This window comes from Podospora bellae-mahoneyi, chromosome 4 (genome assembly GCF_035222275.1).
Source record: "Podospora bellae-mahoneyi strain CBS 112042 chromosome 4, whole genome shotgun sequence".
In the NCBI taxonomy this organism is placed as follows: domain Eukaryota; kingdom Fungi; phylum Ascomycota; class Sordariomycetes; order Sordariales; family Podosporaceae; genus Podospora; species Podospora bellae-mahoneyi.
Genome location: NC_085883.1, coordinates 877,161 through 900,954, shown reverse-complemented (window position 1 = coordinate 900,954; position 23,794 = coordinate 877,161). Strand labels below are relative to the sequence as shown.

Here is a 23,794-nt window from a genome sequence, read left to right as displayed (position 1 = left end):
TCCATATTTTCGACCACCTGCAGATCGTGCGTCATGACCTCAAATTTCTTGAAGGATAGCCTCTCCTTTCCAGGAAATCTCCGCCGGATTGGGCGGAGGCACCGGGATGGGAGCATCAAGTCGATGATGGGACGGTTAGAAATCTCTGAGCAGGGCACACACACCGACGGCCTGATTTTCGGCTCAAGGCTCCGACAGCTCGGGCCGCGTGGAGGTTATAAGATCAGATTCACCCTCCTGACCACTGTGTTGCTCCACGCTGTGATACATCAGACACTGTTCACACAATCTGGCAAGCCGTCGGTCGCAAACATGGTCGCCTACAAGCTCTCCGCGGGCACTGCCCTGCTCTCTCTAACTGTCCGGTCTTTGGCAGTTCCTGTCGTCTCTGAGCCAACCACCACTTTTACCTCGACACCCGCCTTCACTCCTCCCGTCAGACCACACAGCAATGTTACAGATCACGGCCCATACAGCGGGCCACCACCCACCACCACTGGAGCCAAGACCACCGATGTTCTTGCCCCCTCCATCCCAGCTTTGCCCCCTGGACCGAACGCGTTTGACTATCCAAGTGACGGCGAGCTGCACGCTCCGCTCCCAGCACCATACACGCCTTCCGGCGGTGTGGGAACGAACGGATCCGCCCCAGTGTATCGCGTGCTCTCCGACTTTGACTACGAGTCCATTGCCCTGGCACTCTACCAAGAATGGATCGAGCTCGATCTCTTTCACTGGGGGCTTGCGACCTTTTCTGAAGAGGAGTTCGAGGAGGCTGGTCTGAAGGCTGAGGACCGCTACCTTCTCCAGTTCATGGCTGAGCAAGAAGTCGGCCATGCCACTCTTCTCAGCAACATGCTCGGCCCCTCTGCTCCAGTCCAGTGCAGCTACAACTATCCAGTCACCAATGTCCGCGAGTACATTGACTTTTCCCAGAAGCTGACCCGGTACGGCGAAGCTGGTGTCTACGGTTTCCTCAACCACCTCAATGCTCACGATGTTGGACAGATGCTCCTTCAGAGCATCACCACCGAGGCCCGTCAGCAGATGATCTTCCGCCAGTTCGAGGGCTTGTTCCCCATGCCCGAGTGGTTCCAGGTCGGCATCCCCCAGTCCTGGGCCTGGACCTTGCTGGCACCTTACATCTCATCCTGCCCCGCCAACCAGACCCGCCTGGTCTGGCAGAACTTCCCTGCCCTTCACATCCTCAACCAGCCCAACCCCGCTCGCAACAATGGCTCCAACGCCTGGAATGAGACCACTGGCGGCTACACCAACACCCTCAGCACTGCCGATATTGAGGACGACGAGGACTGCATCAACAGCACTGAGGAGGGCGTGAACTGCTCCCCTGGCATCACCAACAACCGCACCAACCCTCTCTCCTACCCAGGCCGTCAGGTCTTCCTCCAGTGGGACGAGCCTGGTTTCCCTGTCGGCCCCAACAACAGCTATATCACCAGCACGAGTGCCAACCCGCCTGTCTTTGCCGCTTGGGTCAGTCAGCTCAACGTCACTTACACTCCTCTGGAGGAAATCCAGAACAACACCGCCTGGACTGTGCAGCCCAACATGGAGACGTTTGCTGGTGATCCGGCTGTCAACGGTACCATCTTTTTGGTCTTGACAGACTTGGATCTTTATGTTACTCCTTACAACCTTACCCAGCTGAACCCTCATGTGTATGCTGTGGGTATGTACCAGTCTGGTTAAGATCTTGAAGCAGGATGAATATGTCGACAGTGTGGATGGACACTGCCGCCAGGCAGTGTCACAATTATTGTTCTTGTTCTTATATACCTCTTCTGCTTAGTAATTAATTATCTCAACGTATTCTCCATGGCCCGCTTCATTGCTTTTGCAAAGTTGGGAGACCGAGTCTTGTTCAGCATGATCTAGGGATGGGTGATTGTGTACCTAGGTGCTTTTTAGTCAAGGTAGACCGTTCAATGGGTAAGCCTCATACTGTGTCCCGTAGCATTGACCTCTAGATATGAACCGCTAACGTCATCCTGAACATGGCTCTTCTTTACGCCGGTGCGACGACCGGATGATCACTCCATCGCGGAGTCATGACAACGAAAGGTATTGTTGGATGGACACAGCGAGTGAGCTGGACACCTCTCCTCCTCTGCACCCCCCAGATGCTCCGAGTAATGAAGTGGCTTATAAGGTCTAGAACTCTCTACCAAAGCTTTCTCTCATGAAGAAGCATATGCTAAGACGATCTCGTCACTTCCCGCCGACTCTCATCTTGCGGTACGGCTGTATCCGGCCATCGTCAACATCCTTGAAGATGTCTACCGCCTTGGTTTGTGACTTTAAACATCTGGCACGCGGTGATGTCGCGCTGGTCGGCGGGAAAATCTCGTCCTTGGGCGAGATGATCAGCCGTCTCGCAAGCCAGGGCATTCCCGTGCCGCCTGGGTTTGCGACCACCTCTCACGCCTACTGGCAGTACGTTGACGCCAACGGGATCCGAGAGAAAATTGGTAGTTTGTTGGCGGAATGGCAGGCCGGGCGCGAGACCCTTGCCAAGACGGGCCGGGCAGTCCGTCGATTGTTCATCCGCGGCGAGTGGCCGGCTGATGCGGGGCCGCCATCACCACCGCCTACAAGAAGCTCTCAGCCGAGGCTCGGATTGATAACCTGCCTATTGCCGTCCGGTCTAGCGCGACGGCTAAGGATCTTCCTGACGCTAGCTTTGCCGGCCAGCGAGAGTCGTACTTAAATATTACTGGCGAAGACCGGCTTCTGGACGCCTGTCGCCGATGTTATGCCTCGCTGTTTACCGACCGAGCTATTAGCTACCGCCAGACTAAGGGATTTGACTATACTAGTATTGCCCTCTTAGTCGGTGTGCAGCAAATGGTCCGCTCGGATGCCGGTGTTTCTGGCGTTATGTTTTCTATTAACATAGAGAGCGGGTTCGACAAAATTATGCTTATCAACGCGCCCTGGGGTCTTGGGGAGAATATTGTGCAAGGAACCATAAACCCGGACGAGTATTAAGTCTTTAAGCCGCTTCTGAACGACCCCGGTCTGGTCCCCATTATCCACAAGAAGCTAGGCGGCAAGGCGACCAAGATAGTCCTTGGACGGAGTCGCCACCAGCCCACTCGCAATGTTCCCACCTCCAAAGCTGAGCGCGCGGCGTTTGTTCTCACCGACGACGAGATTCTCGCGCTGGCACGCTTGGCTTGCACCATTGAGAAGCACTACGGCTGTGGGATGGACATGGAATGGGCCAAGGATGGCATCACAGGCGAGCTTCATCGTCCAGGCCCGACCCGAAACGGTGCACTCCCGTCGGGACCCTGCCGTCCTCAAAACGTACAGTGTCAAAAAGAAGGGGCGTGCTCTAGCCACGGGTCTGTCGATCGGTGATGCCGCGGTGGCAGGCCACCTTTGTCTCATCGAAGACGCCAAAGACATCGACAGGTTCATCGACGGCTCCATTCTGGTGACGGTGGCAACCGACCCAGACTGGGTGTCCATCATGAAGCGCGCGGCAGCCATCATCACCGACCACGGCGGCCGCACCTCCCACGCCGCCATCGTCAGCCGCGAGCTTGGCGTCCCGGCCGTGGTGGGCACAGGCGACGCCACCTACGTGCTGCACACCGACCAGGAAGTCACCGTCTCGTGCGCCGAAGGCGACGTCGGTTTTGTCTACGAGGGCGTTTCCGACATCACCACCACAACAGTCGACCTCACCGATCTCCCGCCCGTCCGGACAAACATCATGCTCAACCTCGCCAGCCCCTCCGCGGCCTACCGCTGATGGCGCCTCCCCGCCGACGGCATCGGCCTGGCAAGGATAGAGTTTGTCGTCTCCAACGCCATCCAGGTCCACCCCATGGCGCTGGTACACTTTGACAGGCTCAAGGATGAGAAGGTCCAAGACCAAATCGTCAAGCTGACGGTTGGGTACCCCCACAAACCGGATTACTTTGTCAACAAACTCGCCCACGGCCTGGCGGCCCTCTGCGCGACGTTTTTCCCCAGACCGACCATCATCCGGCTCAGCGATTTCAAGACAAACGAGTACGCGGGCCTGATCGGCGGCGCTGAGTTTGAGCCTTTGGAAGAAAGCCCCATGCTTGGCTTCCGCGGCGCGTCGAGGTACTACTCCCCGCGCTACCGCGACGGTTTCGCGCTCGAGTGCCGGGCCATCAAGCAGCTGCGCGAGGTGATGGGGTTCACCAACGCGGTAGTGATGGTGCCGTTCTGCCGGACGGTGGACGAGGCGAAGAAGGTGCTGGATGTCATGGCGGAGAATGGGCTGCGGCGCGGGGAGGGAGGGCTGAAGGTTTATGTCATGTGCGAGATACCGTCGAATGTTATCTTGGCCGAGAGGTTCACGGAGCATTTTGACGGGTTTTCCATCGGGTCGAATGACTTGACGCAGTTGACTTTGGGGGTGGACAGGGACTCGGGGCTGTTGGCTGATTTGTTTGATGAGCAGGATGAGGCGGTCAAGTGGATGATTGCGAGGGTGATCCGGGTGGCGAGGGAGAGGGGGTCAAAGGTGGGTATTTGTGGGCAGGCGCCAAGTGATCACCCAGAGTTTGCGAGGTTTCTGGTCGAGGCCGGGATTGATTCCATTTCGGTGATTCCTGACAGCTTTCTTGCTGTCAAGAGGCATGTAGTCGATAGTGAAAAGTCCTGAGCAATTCCTTGCGTAGGTATGTATGTGAAACATGTATATACAGCTCATCTCCTCACTTCTTATCCGTAAGCTCTATCGTGCTCTTCAGCCGGTGCGCACACCTAGCAGTGGCGGCATTCTCGTCACTCCCCAGCGGCATCTCGATCGTCTTCGTGATCCCCTTCCTCCCCAGAACACCGGCAGGCTGAAACAGCAATCGAATCCCGGCTAGAAATGGCTAACGGGCCTTACCTCCCTCTTGTCGAAGAGGATCGAAGCGCAGATACTCGCCACAACAGACCCAGTCCCAAACGGCGTGGCCCCCTTGGCCGTGAAGATGGTCTCGGCTCTCTCTTTACACTCTTTTGCAAGCTCCTGGTGTCCAAACGTGTCGGGCGAGAGCACCTTGTCGAGGGGGATGCCGTTGATGGTCGCCGACGACCAAGCAACCACCTGACCGTCGCCATGAACGCCCAAAACAAACAGCTGGATCGAGCTGGCGGCCACCCCGGCCTTTTCCGCCAGCAAACCCCGGATCCGGACCGACTCGAGGAACGTCCCGGAGCTAAAGACCTGGAACTTGGGCAGCCCGGCAAGCTCTTGAGAAATCGAGGTGAGGAGATCGACCGGGTTGGAGACGAGAAGGACGATGGCGTCTGAACGGAAGGGCGTCATGGCCTTGACCACTTTGCGGATCACCGAGGCGTTGCGGTGCATATGCTGGATGCTGGTTTCGCCTATGATTTCTCTAACAAAGGAACAAAAAACCGTTTTTTGGGTTGGAATGTTTCCTTACCAACCCCATATCTCGACCCTGCAGTGATAGTCACAATGTCGCACTGCCCTGCCTCGTGATGCGTAGCTGCACGGACACACATGCCGGCGCCGGTGGCGTAGGCGACGTCGGAGAGGTCGCGGACCTGGGCGTCTCGAAGGTCTACCTTGACATCGACCAGGAGGAGCTCGCGCGCGACGGAGCCGAGGATGAGCGCGTAGGCGACCGCGCCGCCGACCTGGCCGGCGCCGACGATGGCGATCCGGGTGGACGGGCTGGTGGTTTCGGGGGGCATTGCTAACAAGCAGGTAGGTAGTCATCCAACTCGCAAGAGATTGGGTGGACGAGATGTTTCTCTGGGGGTTGTTTTGGGCACTTCCACTGGTTGGTGATGACACCGGCGGGTGACCTCACCATGACCTCTGATAGGGACTGAGGATGGAAAAAGGGTCTTGTTGCCCACGATCAATCTTTCGTAGGACCGACGTCATGCAGGTAGGTAGTCCGTTTTACCACTGACCAGGACCACAGATTCTCGTCAAGAGCAAAAATGGTGTGATATTTGACCGGAGCTTCCTTCTGTTGAGAGCTAGTTCCAACAAACGACGGGAGGTTAACCTCTCCACCCCAACTTCAACCTCCTACAAGACCCCCTTTACAAAACCAAAACCAACCCAAAACCTCATCACCCACCATGATCCCCTTCATCACTCCCCCTCCCTACTCGGTAACCAACCCAACCAACCCCACCCTCGGCCCCGTTCCCAACCAACCCCTCCCCATAACCACCCCCCGTCTCCAAAACCCCTCATTCAGCCCCTTAACAACCCAATCCCCCGTCCCGACCCCCGTCCCTATAACCCAAGCCCTGTCCTCCCCGTCCCCATGGACATCATACGCCTTCCTTTCCCCCCCCCGCCCGTCCCCCAACATGACAAAACTCTCCAGCACATCTGGTTGGTAGGCCTTGTTTCTTCGTAAAGTATCCGGATGCGTGGAAGCGTCTGCAACGATGTATATGTCTTCCACATGAGGGAAGTGGAACGGCCAGAGGGGGAGCAGATCTTCAGGAGTGAGAGTGGGATGGAACGGGATGGCGATCCGGCGGAAGGGGAGGAGGGGGGGGAGGAGGGTGGGGAGGGGGATGTTAGGGGGAAGGGAAGATATGATAAAGGGGAGGTTGGTTAGTAGGAGGATTGTGGTTGATGGGGGCAGGTGGAGGGTTGTTTGGGAATTACCAGGGAGTAAAACTGGAAGGGGGGAGAGATTGGGTGATGGTTGGGGGTTCGGCATTCGACTTGGAGAAACGGTTGAAGGTAGGGAGAGGGAGAGGGTGGGATTGGAGGTGAGGGAGGAGGGCGAGTTTAGGGTGAGGGTTAGGGGGTAGATTTGGGTTGTTTTTTCTCGGACGTTCATTGTTTGTGTGCTGTTTGGCTGGCTGGTGATGCTGTTTTGGCTTCTTCGTGATGCTGCTTGGATAGGCGGTCATTGATTCTTCTGTGACCTGTGTTGCGGTATCCAGCTGCTGTCACGGTCGACTTGGCGGTGGAAAAATATTGCAACCATCGTGGTTGACAAAAGTGTAGAGTTTGGGAACTTTGCAAATACAAAGAAGGGGAAGCAGACAAAGAGGACAAAGAGCCATAGCCTACCTGTTGAACACTCCACTGTTTTGAGCTTCTCGAATCACGGAGCTTCACTAAGAATTCCGCAATTAGGGCTTTCTTTGTGTTAGGTTGAACTCTGATAATTGCAGTTGCCCCATTATGAGGTATCGACACTCAGTCTTTGATGAGGATAGACATAGCGCCGAATGAACATTGCCCAATCGCGATGGGAGGGACTGCAGATTTGACAGTGCGATCGAAGAGGGTGTTCCTCAAGTAAAACAGCCGAGGTAGACTAGAAACTGCCAAGAGTATGTGATTGACGCTTTTTACAACAAAAAATTCGTCTGTTGTGAAGATTAGCTTGCGGAACAAGATGATTATCTGCCCGTGCTTGATCACAGTATGTCCACAAATTCAAGGGGATCGCATCTCCATGAGGAGAAATGCTCATGAGAAAACAGCAAAGCACCCCATGATACCTTACATCCTGAAGCCACCATACAAAGAGACCGAGTCAATAAACATTCTGGATGTCTCCTGCTGGACGCCTGACTCTTATCACTCGCAGTAGCTTACCAGGGACAATGTTGTCTCACCCAGGCTTCTCACACCTCACCACGTCACAGCAAATCCCATCCTGAAAGAGGTCTCTTATTCACTAGATAATGATAATTCAACCCAACAAATAATAATCCAGTCTCCTTTTAAAGCCCAACGGTAAATTATATAATCCTCCGATGAATGATATCAAAAACAATACGAAATGCTCCCCAAAACCTCTAGATAACAGCTGGCGAGCTGAGCGTCAGCGTCCTCGCGGACCCGCTCAGAGTGGTCCAGTAGATAGGCGGCTCGCTCCCCACAGCATCAACCGTCGTCCCCGACCCGGTAGCACCACCCCTCACGGTCACCGGCACAGGGACGCTGCAGCTGTTCCCGTTGGCCGTGACAGTGACAGAGGTGATGGTGTTGCCGTTGGCGGCGTAGTTGTAGCGCAGCTTGGGGGCGCAGTTGCTATTTTGATGATGACGGTCAGCATTTAATCTTAAAACTTGGGGTGGCACAGAAACTTACTCCAGAGTCTGGCGATCGACAAACAGCTTGCCAATGTCGTCGTGCTTCTTGGTAACGATCGGCCAGTTGGTCAACCGCGTCATCTCCTGCGCGATCACCTCGACCCAGATCTGCAGGAGAGAGAGGTTGCCGGTGACGGGGCCGACCGTGTACGAGTCCACGTCGCCGGTGCGCATGTTGGCCTGGTGGAACATGAAGGGGTCGTGGTGGAGGCCGAGGAGGTAGCGGGTGTTGACGGCGCGGGCGTCGTTGATGAGGTTGGCAAAGGTGCCGCTGCCGCCCGAGGTGTCGATCCACTCCTGCGTGGTGCAAAAGGCCGTATCGCAATTATAATAGATGGTGGTGGCCCAGCGTGGGATGATGGTCAGGCCGGCGTAGCCGTTGTCGGCGACGTTGGAGATGCGAGGCCAGAACGAGTTGGACGGGTGGCGGAGGGGGGGCCGGGTGTTGTCGCCGACGACGTAGCGGATGCCGTTGTCCCACCAGGCGCGGATGACATCGCCGTTATGGAGGCCGGTGATGGCAGGAGGAACAAGGCCGGCTTGGGAGACCTTGCTGGCTGTCCAGAGGCCGAGCTGCTGGAGCCAGGCCTTGTTGAACTTGATCTCCTTATCGGCGTCGGAGTAGGTAGCGTTGTTGAGCTCCAGGTGAGTGAAGGTGTGGGACAGGTGGGCAAAGGTGTTGGGGTTGGTGTTGAACCAGGTGGCGAGGGGATCCAGCTTGGCACAGGTCAAGGACCACGGATAGGTCGTCCAGCTGCTGGGCCAGACATTGGTTCCGGTGCCGAGGGGCTTCTGGAACTCGAGAGGAGTGTCGGGTGGTGTATCGTACCACACGGGCTCGTTGGGATTGCACGTGGTGGTTCCGCCGGGCTGAGTGATGGCGTTCTCGATGTCACCGTTGCCGTTGTGAGCAATCTCGACAAAGTAGTTGGACCCGGCAGGAAGACGGGAGTTGAGGTTGGTTTGCCAGGTAGCATGCTGGACCATGTCGCTCACGCGAGCACGGAACTCGGTGTTGACTGGGCGGTACAAGCCCGTGGCCAAGTGCATGTCATCCACCTGCGTGCTTAGATAGATCTTGCGCTTTCCGAGGACTGAAGCATGACCGAGTCAGCATTTTCAGGCAGGTATCGACAAGAATACGAAAGAGCACTTACAGACACCGCGGGTCAACCAGTGGATGTAGGCGTGCTGCAGGAAGTTGGGACCCTGGGCCCAGTCGGTAGCCCACGACATGAACCAGACCATCTGCTTCCGACGTCCATAGTCGTTGATGATGGCAGCAGTCGTGGTGGTGGTGAAGGTGCCATCCGAAGAAGGAGCAAAAGTAGCCACCTGCTTGGCAAGAGTAGAGTTGATGATGGTGGCTGGGTAGTGCCAGAGACCTTGTGTGCTCACACCAGCACCGCTGCGTGCATGGTTAGCCGGGATGTGCTTCGTGATATCTCAAGGTTGGCAGGCACTCACGTCTTGATGTTGGCCGTGGGGAAATCAGTGGTCGAGCTGATGCTGACGAGCTGCTCGACGCCCGTGTTGCAGCACCCAGCATTCGGGACGGCAAGAGTGACACCAAGATCGGTGCTGGGGAACACATCGAGACGCACCATGCGAGCTCCGAAGGTGGTCTGGTAGTTGTAGATGGTCTGCCATTGGGCGGGGGTGACGGCGCTGCCCCAGCCACCGGGAAGGTTATAGGCCAGCTCGCTGAGCACAATGAAGCCACCGTAGTTGCCGGACTCTGCCGAGGAGTTGAGCGGAGGCAGAGTGGCACCGGACTGAGGTACAAGGAGGACCTCGTATGGGATGCCGTAGCCCTGGAGGCCAGAGGTAGCCGAGGTGGCGGAAGCGGCATCACGGGCCAGGACCAAGATGGTATTGGAGGTGGAGAGGGCAGCCTTCACACAGGCACCTTGACCTAGCGCCAAGATGCCTCCGAGAACTGCTGCAGCCCTACGGAAGATCATGATGGGGAGAGCGGGAAAGGAGCGAACAAGGAGCGAACGTCTGGAGGGCGACTGACTGGCCCAAACAATGACCGATACCGTGAGGCAAGGCAAACTCCCTGACCTGCCGGGTAACAAGGTGCGACAGGAACGAGTGTCGTTGGTGCTTGATGGTGGTTCCGAACAGGTTGGGTTGGATCTCGAATAAGTACTGGCGGCCAGCTTCGACCGAGACTACGCCCCTCTTTCTCAGCCTCTCGCTCGGATTGTAAGAAGTGAGCAAAGCTAGCGAACGTGGACGATCTGGACGGGCCCCCTTGCCAGCCACAAGCTGCCAGTATTGGATTTGTTACCCTACACAGTACGGCACTGACTGACCAAAAGGAAATGAGGTGTGGTCCTTGGTGGCCCTTGGTGTTCCGGATGGCTTTCGGGGGGCGACGTCGGCGAGGGCACAAACTATTGGATTTCTTCTTTTCCAACTCCAGTGCCTGAAGGCAAAGACATGTGGGATTCGGCTTGCACGGCGTGGACGCGCCGAGAAGAGGCGCTGACGGTGCTACACCACAGCGGACAACCAGATTACCCTATTTGGACGTTCAGGCCGCAATATCAAGACCGAGAACAAGAAAGAAAAGGAGCTAAGGGGAACACGAAGTGCGTGACATGTGGACGTCTGGTGTGGACCGACGTTTGAACGTCGACATGGACCCGGGGATCCGACACCGTCGTCGAAGGGTGCCTGCTGGGCCCGGGTGCATGCGAGTGCGATACGTGAGTGGCCGGCCGGTGGAACTTTGCTTTTCCAGCTTCCAACGGACGGCAGTCAGCGACAGCCACGCTAGGCCCTATGGACCATGGATGTATGATGTTGGTCATGGGCCGGTGCTGGTGGGTGTCCAGTCGTTCGGAGCCTTGCGTACAGGAATGCGAAGAACCAATATTCCCTCGGAATGGCCCAATGAATGCGTCGGTGACAGCCGCGAATAGAGCCCTAATGCATGGCTGGCCGACTCTGAGCTGGTCTCTTGACTCACCTGAGCCCCCGGCAAGGTAAGAGTTCCATGGCTGGAAGACTGGAAGAAGCCGTCGTCGTCGTCATCATCATCATTTTGACACTTGTTTGATGACTGAACAAGGGAGACGAAAAAAAAACCACGCAAAAAAACTGCAGAATTTGCAGAATAAAAGACATGGTCCCATATCAGCTCATGTAAGCCGTCGGCTATCACTCTAGAAGCCGGGCACATTCAGGCTCAACAACAGCGCAACAACAGCCGGAAATAGAACCTCGACCCCAAAGAAAAGAAAAGAAAAAGCAAGTGTGGGGAAGAGGGAAAAGAGGGAGGGGACCCTTGACCGTCAAGGTTACATCGGCCGTCATCTTTGGGCGTCTGGGGGGCGTCTGGAGAGATCGGCGTTATGCATCTATCGTGAGATACCTCGACCTCATGGGTGTTCGGAACGGACCTCTAGCTCTTGTGTTCCCCTGCCAGCCCGCCCCTCCCCTGCCCCTCCTCCCCTGTCAACGTGGAATCTTGGCAGCCATCTTTTCCGCTTCGGTGCCGCCGCAGGGCGGCTGGAGGGGGGGGGGGCAGCAGCCACGAATCCTACCCCACCGGCCATCACAGACACGACTACCACCACCTCAGTGACAGTGGCAGCGACTTTTCTTTCTGTCTGTCGATCTCTCTCTCCTCGGTGACGCCCGCCAGTCGCAGCGCGCAGCGTGGACGAGACCGAGACGTCTCGAAGACGGTCGACCGTCGTCTTCATCACAAACACCATTTCCACCTTGAGCGCGTGGGCGTGGATGTGTCTCTCGGCAGGGCGCAAAGCCGAAACTCGTATCCTGATTCTCGAACGTCTTTTTTTGGCATGTCATCTCTGCCGCCAAACCCGCCTGAAAGTGAGTAGTAGTGAGTCGCTGTCTGTCTCGTCTGTTTCGTCTGGCCGCTGCCCGCATTCTGCCATCTCTATCGAGCCTCCATTCCTCTCTGTTGCCTGCCCCTCTCACACCCGATTCCGAGGGCTGCCAAGATCTTCAATCCGATCATTCCTCCGCCACTTCGCATTGGAATTCTTGCTGTTCCACGCGCGCCGCAGGCTTTGCTGATTGCCTTGTTTGTTGTCTGCTGTTTTCCCAGGCCAATACCTACCCCTCCAACTCTTTGTCCCTCCTCGTCTCGCCACCGACGCCATCTCCCCTCACCGCTCACACACCAGCAACCCTCTCACCTGTGGCCACCGGCACAACAGAGAATGGAGGGTAAAGAGGGCAGGTTGCGGAGGAATAGTAGGGAATCGAGGCTGTCACGCCGGCAGAAGCTGGTGCTGGCTGCCGTGGCCGCCGTGTTGATCATCGTCCTGATTGTCGGCCTCGGCCTCGGCCTCGGTCTGAGGAACCGGGGCGGCGGCGGAGGAGACGACGATTCACTACCACCGGCTCCTCAACCCACCGCCATCTGGCAGCCCAAGGTCAACACGTCATGGCAGATCATCCTCAACGCGAAGCTCGACATTGACCCCAACAACCCTGCTGTCGAACCCGACGTCGACGTGTACGACATTGACATGTTCATGCACCAAAACTCGCGCGCCGTGTCGAGTCTGCACAAGCTCAACAAGAAGGTCATCTGCTACTTCAGCGCCGGGTCCTACGAGAAGAACCGTCCTGACTCGTCCAAGTTCCCCGAGGAGGACATCGGCCTTGTCCTGGATGGGTGGCCGGACGAGAGATGGCTCAACATCAGCAGCCCGGCGATCAGGGAGATCATGGTCGGCCGCATCGAAATCGCCAGCAGGATGGGCTGCGACGCTGTCGATCCTGACAATGTCGATGGGTACCAGAACGAGAACGGGATGGACCTGACACCGGAGGATTCTGTCTCCTTCATGACCTTCCTCGCCGACGAGGCTCACAAGCGCAACATGGCCATCGGCCTCAAGAACGCCGGCGACATTGTCAAGACGATGTTGCCGCGGATGCAGTTTGCCGTCAACGAGGAGTGCGCCGAGTTCAACGACTGCAGGACCTTCTCTCAGTTTGTCGACGCGGGCAAGCCTGTGTTCCACATTGAGTACCCCGAAGGAGCTCCGTTCAACACCAACGCCGAGCAAAAGCAGGCGTACTGCAATGCCCCAGGCGCGAATGGGTTCAGCACCATTCTCAAGGGGATGAACCTCAATTTTGGGGCTGAGTACTGCGATGGAAGGCAGGTGAGGACAAAGGTGCTGCGGCGGTTTTTTTCTGGCCGATAATTACGATTGCCTTGAAGATCATCATCTCTCTTTGCTTTCTTGTTTTACTTTGCCGCGCACATGCACACACACACACCCACATACACCCACATATACACACTTAACACACACACCAGAGTCACGCACACCATCATAATCCCTGGGGTGCCGCGTCCCTCCTCCCCGCTTTTTGCATCATTTCACATCATGTCTCCACCTTGGCTTTTTTGGTGGTGCGGACATTTTTTTATTTTTCTTTTGTTTTCTTAGATCAAAAGAGCTGCAATAGACCATTTCTCCCCACCACCACCACATCTCTTTTTACCCCACCTAATCATTGACCCCGACTCCAACTCCCGCACGCGAATACAACCTCACCTCTCTCTACCTTATCTCACCAAATTAATATAAACTTTTTGTGTTTTATTTATTTATTTATTTATTCTTCTTCCCCATTCAAAATGGGCACCAAAATGACAAAACTCTCCTCCCCCTCCCAAAACAACAACAAAGCCCTCATCCTCCTCCCCCTCTACATCTACCCCTCCCCCGACGCCTGGACCCCCCTGCTGCTCGCCGCCAACCGGCACCCCAACCTCCAGTTCCTCGTCGTCGTCAACCCGTCCAATGGCCCCGGGGAGGGCGACAGGCCGGACGAGAACTACGTCCGGGTGCTTCAACAACTGAGGGATGTGGAAAATATAAAGTTGGTGGGGTATGTCTACTGCAGCTATGGGAAGAGGGAGCAGGGAGAGATGAGGAGGGATGTAGAGAGGTATAAAGTTTGGGGGTGTGAGAAGAGGGGTTGCGTAAGTCCACAAACAAACCAAAAAAATAAAAAAAAAAACACAGTGCGGGGGGTGGTACACCCTGGCTAATGACAATGAAAATAGGGCGTGGATATCAAGGGGATTTTCTTTGACGAGGCGCCTGCTGATGGGGGCCATGTGGGGTATATGGCTGAGGCCGCGGGGGAGGTTAGGAGTGCGCTTGGGGAAGAGGCGGTGGTGGTGTATAACCCGGGGGTTTTTCCGGATCAGGGGTATTGGGAAAAGGGGGATTACGTGGTTGTTTTTGAGAATGTAGCCAGGGAGTGGTGGGGGGGTTATGTGAGGGAGAATGTGAAGAAGTTACCAAAAGAGTTGAGGGAGAGGAGTGTGGTTATTGCGCATACTTGTCAGGGAGACGAAAAAGAGAGGATATTGGCGGATGTGAGGAGGGAGCGGTGGGGGGCGCACTTTTTAACGGGGGAGGGGGGGTATGAGAGTTGGGATGGGGGTTGGGGGGGTTATGTGGGTGAGGCGGATGAGGAGTGGGATGGGGAGGAAGAGGGGGGTTGTTGTTGATGGCGGAGAGAGATGGTTAGGTTGGGTTGGGTGGGCGATGATAGACCGGGGGCAGGTGGAGTATTTCGGCGTCATCTATATTTTAGACAAAGGGGCTAGTTTCGTTTCGCTAATCTGTAGAAACCCCATCTTTTATGTCCACATGGCAACTTTTAGCGACCATTTCCCGCTAGTTTTAGGCTTGAGTCTCATTGTAATGATGGACCATATGGCCCTTGTTATGACATTTTAGGGCTTGAGTCTGTTGTCATGCATCCAACCTTTGTCGTAAACAAGCGAGAGTTGTAAGGTTCTAGACTTGAACTAACCGCCTGCTTCATTTTGTCTTTTTGCTGCAAGGCGAGGCAAACAATAAGCTTTCATGCAATCAGTCGAAACCCTCCATGCATTGTTTTCTGTCGTTCTAGAACCCATCTAAGGTATCCATCGTGAAGCATCTATCTACCCGATGGTTGCAAAGCTATATTGGATTCCTGCATCGACGACACACCTAACCCATCTGCAGCGAAGCCTAGACCTTGACGTCTTTTGATAACTGGAGCTTTTTGCTGCAAAGTTACAATCAATCCATTCCTTGCCGCCTCACTACCAGGAAGGTTCTTTCGCTGAGATTCTAGACCTTGCACGGCCATCAATCGCGATTGGGCGCCACGTTTTTCTCAGGAGATGCTACGATTGGTGATGGGGGAAGTGTACTGCCACTTTTGACTTCAGCTGGTGTGTGTTGGTGAGGGATTATTGAGATCTAGAATTCCTCACTGCTGGGCAAGCAAAAAAAAAAAATCAAAAAAAGAAAAAACAAAAAAAAAAAGGTTTCATGATGAGGGCTTGGAGGCGTAGTTTACCTGGTCCATCCAAGCTGGGACCGCGCACTCCGTGTTGGTGATGATTGGCTTGTAGCTAAACCCCCCGGTATGTTCCTTGTTTTGTGATGCTGTGATGCAAAGTTTGTATTCCACCACATGGTTTCGAATTGCGTGTTTTTTTTACGGTGTTAGTTTGGTGGTGTGGTTGAACAAGGACGAAACAACACACACAGCACACACGCCCCGCGCACAAACTCGATGCGGCGGGGATGGAAGTGGACAAGAACCTGTTTCTCGGGACGGGATTGTGGTGTCTGTGTTTGTGTTTTTGGTTACTATTGGTTGCGTATCTTGCTAGTAGGTAGCTAGGTAGGTAGAAAGTGTTCTGTTTTGGAACACTCCAGAGGATTGACGACCACCAAGTTCACCGCCGTCATCTTTGCAAACCCAAACATAAGGCTCGAACGCAATGAGGTCATCTTCAGGATGGTGGTGCCATGGCTCATGCATGTGATGGGTAAATAGTCCGGTCCCAGGGAATGTGTTGTCACCTTTCTCTCCCGGTACCGGGTAAAGCAGCTGAGAGCACTTCGGCAACCAAGCCTCTATTGATCTTCTCCGTACATGTCTTTTGTGTCTGGCGACCAGATAATTTTGGGAGCTGTGTTGCCTGCTTTCCTCATCACATCTTTAGCAGCTTGCATCTACAGGTACCTACGTACACCATGTAGCTCTCAGGTCTGTACAATAAAGTATGCATGCATTCTGCAAGAGGGCTGGCTGGGGTGTGGGATGCAATCTACTCTTCGTATTTCACATCTGCTGTGTGTGTGTGTGTGTATGCGTTGTTCGTTACCGGCCCTTTTTCAGCCAATCCTGTTGTTACTCTGTTGTTACCGGCCTCGAGGTTGTGTAATCACGGGCCCCTTTTCGACGTTGATGATGACTGGACGAGGTGAATGGTCTGACCTGAGAGCGAGGAAAAACTGTTTCCGTGAATCACGACAACTGAAGAAAACAAAAAGTGAGATGTGAGAGGTGGGGAACTCTCCCCGAAGGATTTTGCTACAAGTGGAAAGATCTTTGTGTGATGACCAATTTTTTTGTTGACGTGGTCAACAGTTGCTCCATAGGGCAGACGTCACCACCACCGATTGGCATCGGGTCCTGGCCTGCCCGGCTGTCGAGATGCCGAGGTTCCCATGAGGTGGTTTCGGGAAACTCGGTGAGATGGTGATTATGATGGGCGAACAAGCATTCGAGTGGCTTTTTGGTTTACGAGGTGCAATGCATGAGCTGGGGGCAAACCTGCTTTAAACCTGGAAGGCTGAAGTGCTGGAACTTCAATGGCGCCATGTGTGTTGGTGAATTTGGAGACCTGTCGATCATGAGGTTAATTTTGGGGTAAGGTGTGCGGTGGTGGAGGCCGGCGAGTGGAGGTGAGGTGGTGAGGTTGGATGGCCATCAGATCGCCGTAGTTCCCGTTCCCACGGCCGAATGCGCCCCCCATGTTCGCCTTATTGATTTTCTCCACAATCTCTGTTCCTGGATAAATGCAAGGGAAATGTGACGAATCACTTCTGTACCCCCTGGCTCATTCACACCCCTTTAATTGCAAGAGAGGGGTGCCGCGCGGTTCATCCACGATTTCGCTTTCTGTGGTTGGAGGGTCCGAGGACCAGGGAGAGAGGAAGCGACAGGACAGGGGACGAGGACAGGGGGCAGGGGGAGCTTCAGGGGGGGTTGGATATTCGGGTCGGTGGGTGGATGCGGTGGGCTACCTTACACCAGGAAGGAGTAGGAGGAGGGGGGGGGTGGGATGTGCCGCAAGAAGAAAACGTTGGCGTGATTCCATTTTGATGTGCCATCGAAAACGGAGTTCCGCTGTACTACGCCCGACGTTCGATTACACAAGGTGATGGGTTGATTCTCGGAAACTTTGGGCTCCCAGCCTGAGCTTTGTCTTACCTCAGCCATAAACACTCAAAAGTTCTCGTCAGTGATGTGTCAGTCGGTTTCAGTCCAGTAAAATGGGAGGGGCAGCGCGGCAGCGGAAGAGTGGGAACATGTCCTCTGTGCCTTGTGCCTGGCGTCGTGCCTGGACTGTTCCGTCAGCCGCCTCTGGCGCAGAAGCTCGGGTGAGAACTTGGAAAAGTAAAAACAAAAAAAAAAAAAAAAAAAAAAGGTGGTGTTGTAGGGCGGGAGCAGCCACCGCCGTCCACGGCGTTAACAAGTCGCCACGTCAAAAAGCAGAGCTGAGGGCGAAGGCGGGCTAGAACTTGGGAGCTTACTCTGATGTGCTTGGATATATTGATCCCCTCATAGCCAAGATTTCTTGAGCAGCAGAATTTGCGCGTCCAAAACCACACCATCTCATCTCATCGCCCCAAGTGCTGCTGCTACCTCGGCCTGATTCGCTCGCTTGCCCAGCATGAAGTTCTCATTGGTTGCTGTTGCAGTTGCTGCTGCCTTCTCGTCGACGGTGCTGGCTCACTCGAGCTCACCGGCCGACGTGAACATGCTGGAGATGCGAGCTGCCAAGGGCAGAGGCAAGCACAACAAGCACGAACACCCCAAGCATGACTTTCGTCTGGCTTGTGTTTGCGAGCCCGACCGGTGTCCGACGTTTCTGCAGGGCAAGTCGGTGAGTTTTGCTGTCTTAAATCTACACTGTTCAGCCGGCAGCGTCAGAGTCGTATTATGGTATCCATGCTGACTTATCCCGATGTTGATATTACCGTAGCTGTGCGAGTGCAAGGCAGCCCACCTCGAGGGATGCTACTTGAAATCGCAGAGGGGATGCCCAAAGCCCTCGGCTAAGGTAAGATTTTTTTTTTTCTTTCTTTCTTTCTTTGTTGTGTTGACGTGGCCGGTCGCGTGCCTCCGTCAGGGTCTCGTTCGCTCAATCTATCCAAAGTATTCTGCGCAGAAATCGAACAGTTGCTGATGATCATGGCCTTGAACAGAAGTGTTGAATGCAGGAGGATCGCTTGGCATGTGAAGCTAGCGGCCTAGGGCTGCAGGGGTCGAGGAGAGAAGTTGAAGGGGGAAAATATTTCAACAGAAGAAATGTAATTGGTCAAAAAAGATGGAGAGTGTGTTCCCCGGTGCCGTTTGTGCCGAGGCCAGCCGTGTTCGCATGTAGCAATTGACACAATTAATCTCTATTTCTTGGGGGACGCGCAACCAGGAAGGTTCAATATAAGCTTCCCCAACACTACCGGGCACATTTCCTGAAGAAAATACAAGCTCATGACAAGAAAATGACAAGAAGGGACAAGCCCTGGGCGAGATCCACACGCAAGAGAGTCCAAGACAACGCCAAGGTGTCGCATATAGTGTAGAGAAGGCATGGGATTGGAGCACGGGAGTTGAACAATGGCATTGTTTATTTCATTTTCCTTTATTGCTTTGCTAAGTAGGTATAATGTGTATCCTCATTCCGTAGCCTAATGTACTGTAAAAATGATAAAAGAAAACAAAAGACAGTCGCGGCCATTTTTAGGAAACCTAGGAATCCCAATGCAAATCCCTTTCCCCGTTTAGACAGAAAATGAAATGAAACAGAAAATGTGTGTGCGTGTGTGTGTGTTTGTGCCCTTTTCAGGTGTGTGTGAGGTGAGGTGTGTCAGTTGAGGTTGCCCTGGGTCTGCCAGGTGGCAGATGGGCAGAGATTGTGCCGCGTCCCACTCACTCAGCTGTCGACCCTTGTCCGCGACTCCAAAACACCGCAACGTCAAACGACCACCGCGACCGACCCTCCATCAAACAGATCAATCAAATCAATCAATCAATCAATCAATCGCCAATTTTACCCATTAGCATTATTACCTCATCGAAGAAAGAAAAAAAATACCGACATCCACCCGATCCCGAAACGAAACCACATCCTCGAAGGGAATCAGTCGCTTGGCTTGCTTTGGCCTGACAGGACGGGATGGACATCACATCACACCTTGACTGACTGCTGCTGCTGCTGCTGCTGCTGCTGCAGCCCCAAGGTCCTCTCGACAAAGTTCCACAGATCTGATGCGCACTGGGCGACGCTCTCCCGCGGTGACCACCCCAGCTCCTTGCTGGCTCGCTCGGTAGACGCCACGCAGACGCCAACGTCTCCTGGTCTTCGTCCGGCCCAGTCCAGTGAGACAGTCCTTTTCGATGCGGCCTCGAGGCTCCGGACTGCTTCGAGCACAGTGGTGCCCGTGCCGCTCCCGAGATTGAAGGCGCGGAACCCTGTCCCCCCGCGATCACCGTTCCACCCGAGCGCCGAGATGTGGCCCCGCGCCACGTCCAGGACGTGAATGTAGTCTCGAACCGCCGTGCCATCCCGCGTCGCCCAGTCTGTGCCGAATACGTTTAGCTTTTCCCTCTGCCCCGTCAGCACCTGTGTCAGCACGGGGTACAGGTTGGTCGCCTCCCCCCGCGGGTTCTCCCCCAGCAGTCCCGACGGGTCGCAGCCAACGGGGTTGAAGTAGCGCAGTGCCACGATGCGCCAGGCCGGGTTCGCGGCCGCCACATCTGCAAGAATAGCTTCGCTGAAGTACTTTGTCCGCGCGTAGGGGCACGACAGGCCCACCGCCGACGGCTGCGTCACGATGCGCTCGCCCGTCGACTCGTCGACCCGCTCCTCGGCGTGGTGGATCAGGTCCGACTCCCGCAGCGGCTCGCCCGTGTTGGCCTTGGACCCGTACACGGTCGCCGAGCTGCTAAAGATAAAGTTGTGGATGTTGTACTTGTCGAGCTGCTGGAGCAGCGATACGAGCCCGCAGACGTTGTTCTGGTAGTACTGCAATGGCCGCCGTATCGACTCCTCGACCGACTTGTAAGCCGCAAAGTGGATCACCCCCTCGATGCGGGACTGGTACGTCATGCGCTGCCTGCCGCTGCCGTCGATCGACATGACAAGGTCCGTGTAGCTCTCGATGAGGAACCGCATCGATCGGCTGCGATAGTCGAGACGGTGGAAGTGGATCAAGGGCATCCTCCTGCCATTGGCCTTGCAGTGCTTGGCCGTCAAGGTCTTGATGCTGTCCAGGATGGTCTGGTAGCTGTTGCTGAGGTTGTCGACAATGATGACTGCAAGACGGCGCGGTTAGCATGAGACGGCAAAAAAGATGGAGGGAGAGAACAATACCATTGTGTCCCTCTCTTAGGAGCTCCAACACGGTGTGTGATCCGATATACCCAAGACCCCCGATGACGAGGGTGAACTTGGGGCTGCCAGCTTCTTGTTCACGACCACCAAGTGGTGATGGGGAACGATCAATGTCGAAGCCATCCTCAGACAAGTCGGGACTAGTGAGCGGCGAGCTCGCGGCGGGTGAGTCCGACGGCGAGGAAGAGCTCACCGAGTCTGCGTAGTGGTCGTTGTCCATGTCGTCAAGTCCGCTAGGAGGTTGAACAGGTAGGTTGTCGGTGGAATCCCCGGGCCACATGCTTGCTGCTTCTGGTTGTGTGTGTGTGTGTGTGTGTGTGTGTGTGTGTGTGTGTGTGTGTGTGTGTGTGTATGGTATATATGGGAGGCTTGATAGGGCTAACGAAACATGCAAGGACAGAATAGCGATGTCAGGCTTGGTATTTAAAAACACGGTACCGGGGCTGCTGTGACTGCGGAAGAAAGCTCACTGATGAGACATATGAATCACGGCAAAGGGAAAATTAGGCTGGCTTTATCAGCCTGACTCTGCCAGCCAGCAACAAGGTGCTATTCTGGGCAGTGGAGTCCTCGCTTTGCTCCATGTGTCCCGGTACTCCGGGAGCCCTACTTCCACGGCACCATGCACGACCACTGCGGCAATGGTTCAAATGGAAGCATTGGCCGCAACCGGATGGGCAAGACCTTCTGCCAGACTGTCCAGAACTGTCCAGGGGGGACCCAGGAGGGGGGTGGAAGGTTCCTGAGGCCCGGGTCGGGCTTACCGCCTTGGGGTCTCGACTTCATCCCACTCAGTTTCGTTTCACTGGCCACAACACGACGGAACACAAAACACAGGGCTCTGCAGAAAGAGACAATCACAACAACTACTCAGCCTATTCACGAAAGCAACTCCACGGCCGGAATTCTTTCCAATTCGGGCTGACGTTTTTTGCTCCTCAGCTCCACAAGGGCCGGGAGCACCCGACAGATATGCCCTGATTGCCATGCGGTGCGGGATGGGACTGGACTGGACTGGACTGGACTCGAACTCAAGATACACAGGCACACCATCAGGAACAGCAAGCTTCTTTCAGCACAGCTCACATCCTGCCTGTGCTGTGCGGCGTGGCTTTGCCCTCTGGGATTGTGCCCTTTGTGAGCCATTTAGGCTATTGACTGCTATGGAAGAAGCCGGGGCCCCGCTGTGGAAAAGAATAAACAATGCATCAAAGGACGGGATTCAGGAACAGAAGGTGGAAGAGAGGCTCTTCTTAGGCAGAGCCTTCCGTGCCGGGTGGGTAGCTTCCTGGCTGACCTAACCGTGACATCCATATAAAAGAAAACTCTTACGACTTTTCTCAAGCTAAGCGAGTTGGCGCTGACGGCCTTGGACACAGTTCACCGAAAACAAAACTGTACACGCGTAGATGGTGATATTCTCGCCCGCCTGCCCTGTTGGGCACGACGGAATCCTTGGCGAATACTCCGTATTGCTTCTCTTTTTTTTTATTTTTTTTCTCTCTCCCTCTCAGGCTTGTCCCACTTGAGCGTTGCGGCTGACGGCAATCACGTCATTGGAAGTGGTACTGGGATGATTCCGGTAAGGTGCTCGGACAAGACTTGATCTGACAAGCTCTGTGGTACCAGCACAGCGTTCCCTCACAGACATGACAACCTGACATGGCGCCAAAACGCCATCCAACCCACGCCCAAAACCAGACCAGATGGTTTGCCGATGGGCGAGGACTCAGTCGAGGTCTGGTCATCAGGGCGAGACTTTGTGAGTCGAGGTTGGGGAAATATTGGGGATGTGATGGACGGTCCTTGCATTGCATTATTGTCTAGACTGGACTGTAAGGATTGGATGGTTGGATGTACCTTGGTATCGTATCCGTACCTGTTTTTCTTTGACCTCGAGGGTGCTTGGCAAAGAATAAGGCGATTCGCTTCGCTTAATTCGATTCGAGCATTTCGGTATTTGTCCCGACCTGGGGAAAATCTTGCAGGACGCCCAAAAGCCAACACGAGAAAATTTCGTTCTTCCTTTTCTTTTCCTTCCAACGAAAGAAGTCGACGGCCGCGTGGAGAAACAAGTGGTTGACAGTCACAGACAAGGCTCGACGTTGGCCGGGCGGGGTTACATACGGCGAGTACTGTACAGGGGAGAAGCTGCATCTCGTCTCGTCTGGAGCTGCAATGTCACTCGAAAACGGAAGACAGGAACGCCAACAAGTCACCAAGTCAACAATCAGAGCAACCTTGGGCTTGGCAACCACACCACAAGAAGTGATCTCCGTGGGGCTTCGATCTCGCCGTGCGTTAGCGCGTATATGGGGTAGAGCGGCCTATCAGCTTGACCCCTTGCTCCCCGATCAGCTTTTGATGACAGGCCGGCAACTGAGGTGCCGATCCTTGCCCAGGTTCCGGAATATTCTTATTGTGGGAGCACAAAGCCCCGGTAAGCGCCCAAGCGCCTCCCCCCCGATACTGTCACACACACACAGACAGACACAGCTCCAGCTCCCATCGACTCTTCTCTCATGGACGGGAGACTCACAGACGTTCCACGCAGGGAGCCGTACCGTTAACCGACAACCGAGCGCGCGCAATCTCCCATCTCACCCATTCTCATCGTATTTGCTTTCTTTTCTAAAAAAGCCATCAGCCGCTCCGATGCCAACGTCGGCGCCATTTGTCGTACACTGCCGGCCGTTTTTGCTATGACAATTCGGGCCTAAAGGATTATGGGGAACCTGGAAGTGCTGTTAGTGCGCAGCAGCTAGCTTACCAGTGCTTACCTAGCGGGACAAGCTAGCATATGCCCAAGCAAGGCAGGCTGAACTAGCTGACAGCAAGCGTTGGTTGTCCACGTTGGATCTTGGCCCTACCAGAAACGAAGCTCACCGACACCACGTTCACAAAGAACTGTCCACACCTGGACTGGACAAAACAATGGGGTTGTGGGGGCGAAACCTCGACAGATGCATATTTTGTTATTTGCCTATTATTCCCTTGTTCCCTTTGTTCCCCTTTGGGACACATCCATTATATTTGCGTCCCATCGACAAAACCAACAGCATACATTAGCGAACGGCAAACGTGGGCACAGCGGAGCTTGGCCTCGGCCAGCTCACACAAGACACACAAAGAAGGAGGGAGAGCAAAAAAGGCACACCAGACAATTTCATTCGGAGCCCGTATTTTTATTTT

The 23,794-nt window shown here is 54.8% G+C and overlaps 9 protein-coding genes across 9 annotated transcripts; 7 read left to right on the top strand and 2 right to left on the bottom strand.

The window, feature by feature from the left end:
• Window positions 1–312: 312 nt before the first annotated feature.
• On the top strand, window positions 313–1,713 carry QC761_402260 (uncharacterized protein; the record flags this gene model as incomplete). The annotated part of the gene is made up of 1 exon (XM_062878509.1): window positions 313–1,713. One exon carries the CDS (start codon window positions 313–315, stop codon window positions 1,711–1,713), a length of 1,401 nt encoding a protein of 466 aa, XP_062731971.1.
• Window positions 1,714–2,045: 332 nt separating this feature from the next.
• On the top strand, window positions 2,046–2,731 carry QC761_0063230 (uncharacterized protein; the record flags this gene model as incomplete). The annotated part of the gene is made up of 2 exons (XM_062872612.1): window positions 2,046–2,427; window positions 2,497–2,731. The coding sequence occupies exons 1-2, from the start codon at window positions 2,204–2,206 to the stop codon at window positions 2,729–2,731; spliced, it is 459 nt and encodes a 152-aa protein (XP_062731970.1). The 5' UTR covers window positions 2,046–2,203.
• A 522-nt stretch (window positions 2,732–3,253) lies between these two features.
• Window positions 3,254–3,784, top strand: QC761_0063220 (uncharacterized protein; the record flags this gene model as incomplete). The annotated part of the gene is made up of 1 exon (XM_062872611.1): window positions 3,254–3,784. One exon carries the CDS (start codon window positions 3,254–3,256, stop codon window positions 3,782–3,784), a length of 531 nt encoding a protein of 176 aa, XP_062731969.1.
• A 75-nt stretch (window positions 3,785–3,859) lies between these two features.
• On the top strand, window positions 3,860–5,311 carry QC761_0063210 (uncharacterized protein; the record flags this gene model as incomplete). Its single annotated transcript, XM_062872610.1, has 2 exons — window positions 3,860–4,612; window positions 4,856–5,311. 2 exons carry the CDS (start codon window positions 3,860–3,862, stop codon window positions 5,309–5,311), a joined length of 1,209 nt encoding a protein of 402 aa, XP_062731968.1.
• Window positions 5,312–7,329: 2,018 nt separating this feature from the next.
• Window positions 7,330–11,382, bottom strand: QC761_402230 (uncharacterized protein). The gene is made up of 6 exons (XM_062878508.1): window positions 10,979–11,382; window positions 9,580–10,855; window positions 9,270–9,520; window positions 8,111–9,206; window positions 7,436–8,050; window positions 7,330–7,380 (listed from the first exon to the last, which is right to left on the bottom strand). The coding sequence occupies exons 2-5, from the start codon at window positions 10,074–10,076 to the stop codon at window positions 7,816–7,818; spliced, it is 2,079 nt and encodes a 692-aa protein (XP_062731967.1). The 5' UTR covers window positions 10,077–10,855; window positions 10,979–11,382; the 3' UTR covers window positions 7,330–7,380; window positions 7,436–7,815.
• A 247-nt stretch (window positions 11,383–11,629) lies between these two features.
• On the top strand, window positions 11,630–13,584 carry QC761_402220 (uncharacterized protein; the record flags this gene model as incomplete). Its single annotated transcript, XM_062878507.1, has 3 exons — window positions 11,630–11,964; window positions 12,331–13,255; window positions 13,566–13,584. Exons 1-3 carry the CDS (start codon window positions 11,934–11,936, stop codon window positions 13,582–13,584), a joined length of 975 nt encoding a protein of 324 aa, XP_062731966.1. The 5' UTR covers window positions 11,630–11,933.
• Window positions 13,585–13,756: 172 nt separating this feature from the next.
• On the top strand, window positions 13,757–14,641 carry QC761_402219 (uncharacterized protein; the record flags this gene model as incomplete). Its single annotated transcript, XM_062878506.1, has 2 exons — window positions 13,757–14,104; window positions 14,189–14,641. The coding sequence occupies 2 exons, from the start codon at window positions 13,757–13,759 to the stop codon at window positions 14,639–14,641; spliced, it is 801 nt and encodes a 266-aa protein (XP_062731965.1).
• A 2,795-nt stretch (window positions 14,642–17,436) lies between these two features.
• Window positions 17,437–18,673, top strand: QC761_402215 (uncharacterized protein). Its single transcript, XM_062878505.1, has 3 exons — window positions 17,437–18,091; window positions 18,191–18,268; window positions 18,414–18,673. Exons 1-3 carry the CDS (start codon window positions 17,879–17,881, stop codon window positions 18,420–18,422), a joined length of 300 nt encoding a protein of 99 aa, XP_062731964.1. The 5' UTR covers window positions 17,437–17,878; the 3' UTR covers window positions 18,423–18,673.
• Window positions 18,674–19,396: 723 nt separating this feature from the next.
• On the bottom strand, window positions 19,397–20,882 carry QC761_402210 (uncharacterized protein; the record flags this gene model as incomplete). The annotated part of the gene is made up of 2 exons (XM_062878504.1): window positions 19,397–20,523; window positions 20,582–20,882. The coding sequence occupies 2 exons, from the start codon at window positions 20,880–20,882 to the stop codon at window positions 19,397–19,399; spliced, it is 1,428 nt and encodes a 475-aa protein (XP_062731963.1).
• Window positions 20,883–23,794: the final 2,912 nt, after the last annotated feature.

Coding starts and splice junctions, on each gene's coding strand:
- QC761_402215 (XM_062878505.1), top strand. CDS start 17,879: ATGAAGTTCTCATTGGTTGCTGTTGCAGTTGCTGCTGCCTTCTCGTCG. Junction 18,092..18,190: donor CGTTTCTGCAGGGCAAGTCG/GTGAGTTTTGCT, acceptor ATATTACCGTAG/CTGTGCGAGTGCAAGGCAGC.
- QC761_402230 (XM_062878508.1), bottom strand. CDS start 10,076: ATGATCTTCCGTAGGGCTGCAGCAGTTCTCGGAGGCATCTTGGCGCTA. Junction 9,521..9,579: donor CCCACGGCCAACATCAAGAC/GTGAGTGCCTGC, acceptor CCATGCACGCAG/CGGTGCTGGTGTGAGCACAC. Junction 9,207..9,269: donor CTGGTTGACCCGCGGTGTCT/GTAAGTGCTCTT, acceptor GTCATGCTTCAG/TCCTCGGAAAGCGCAAGATC.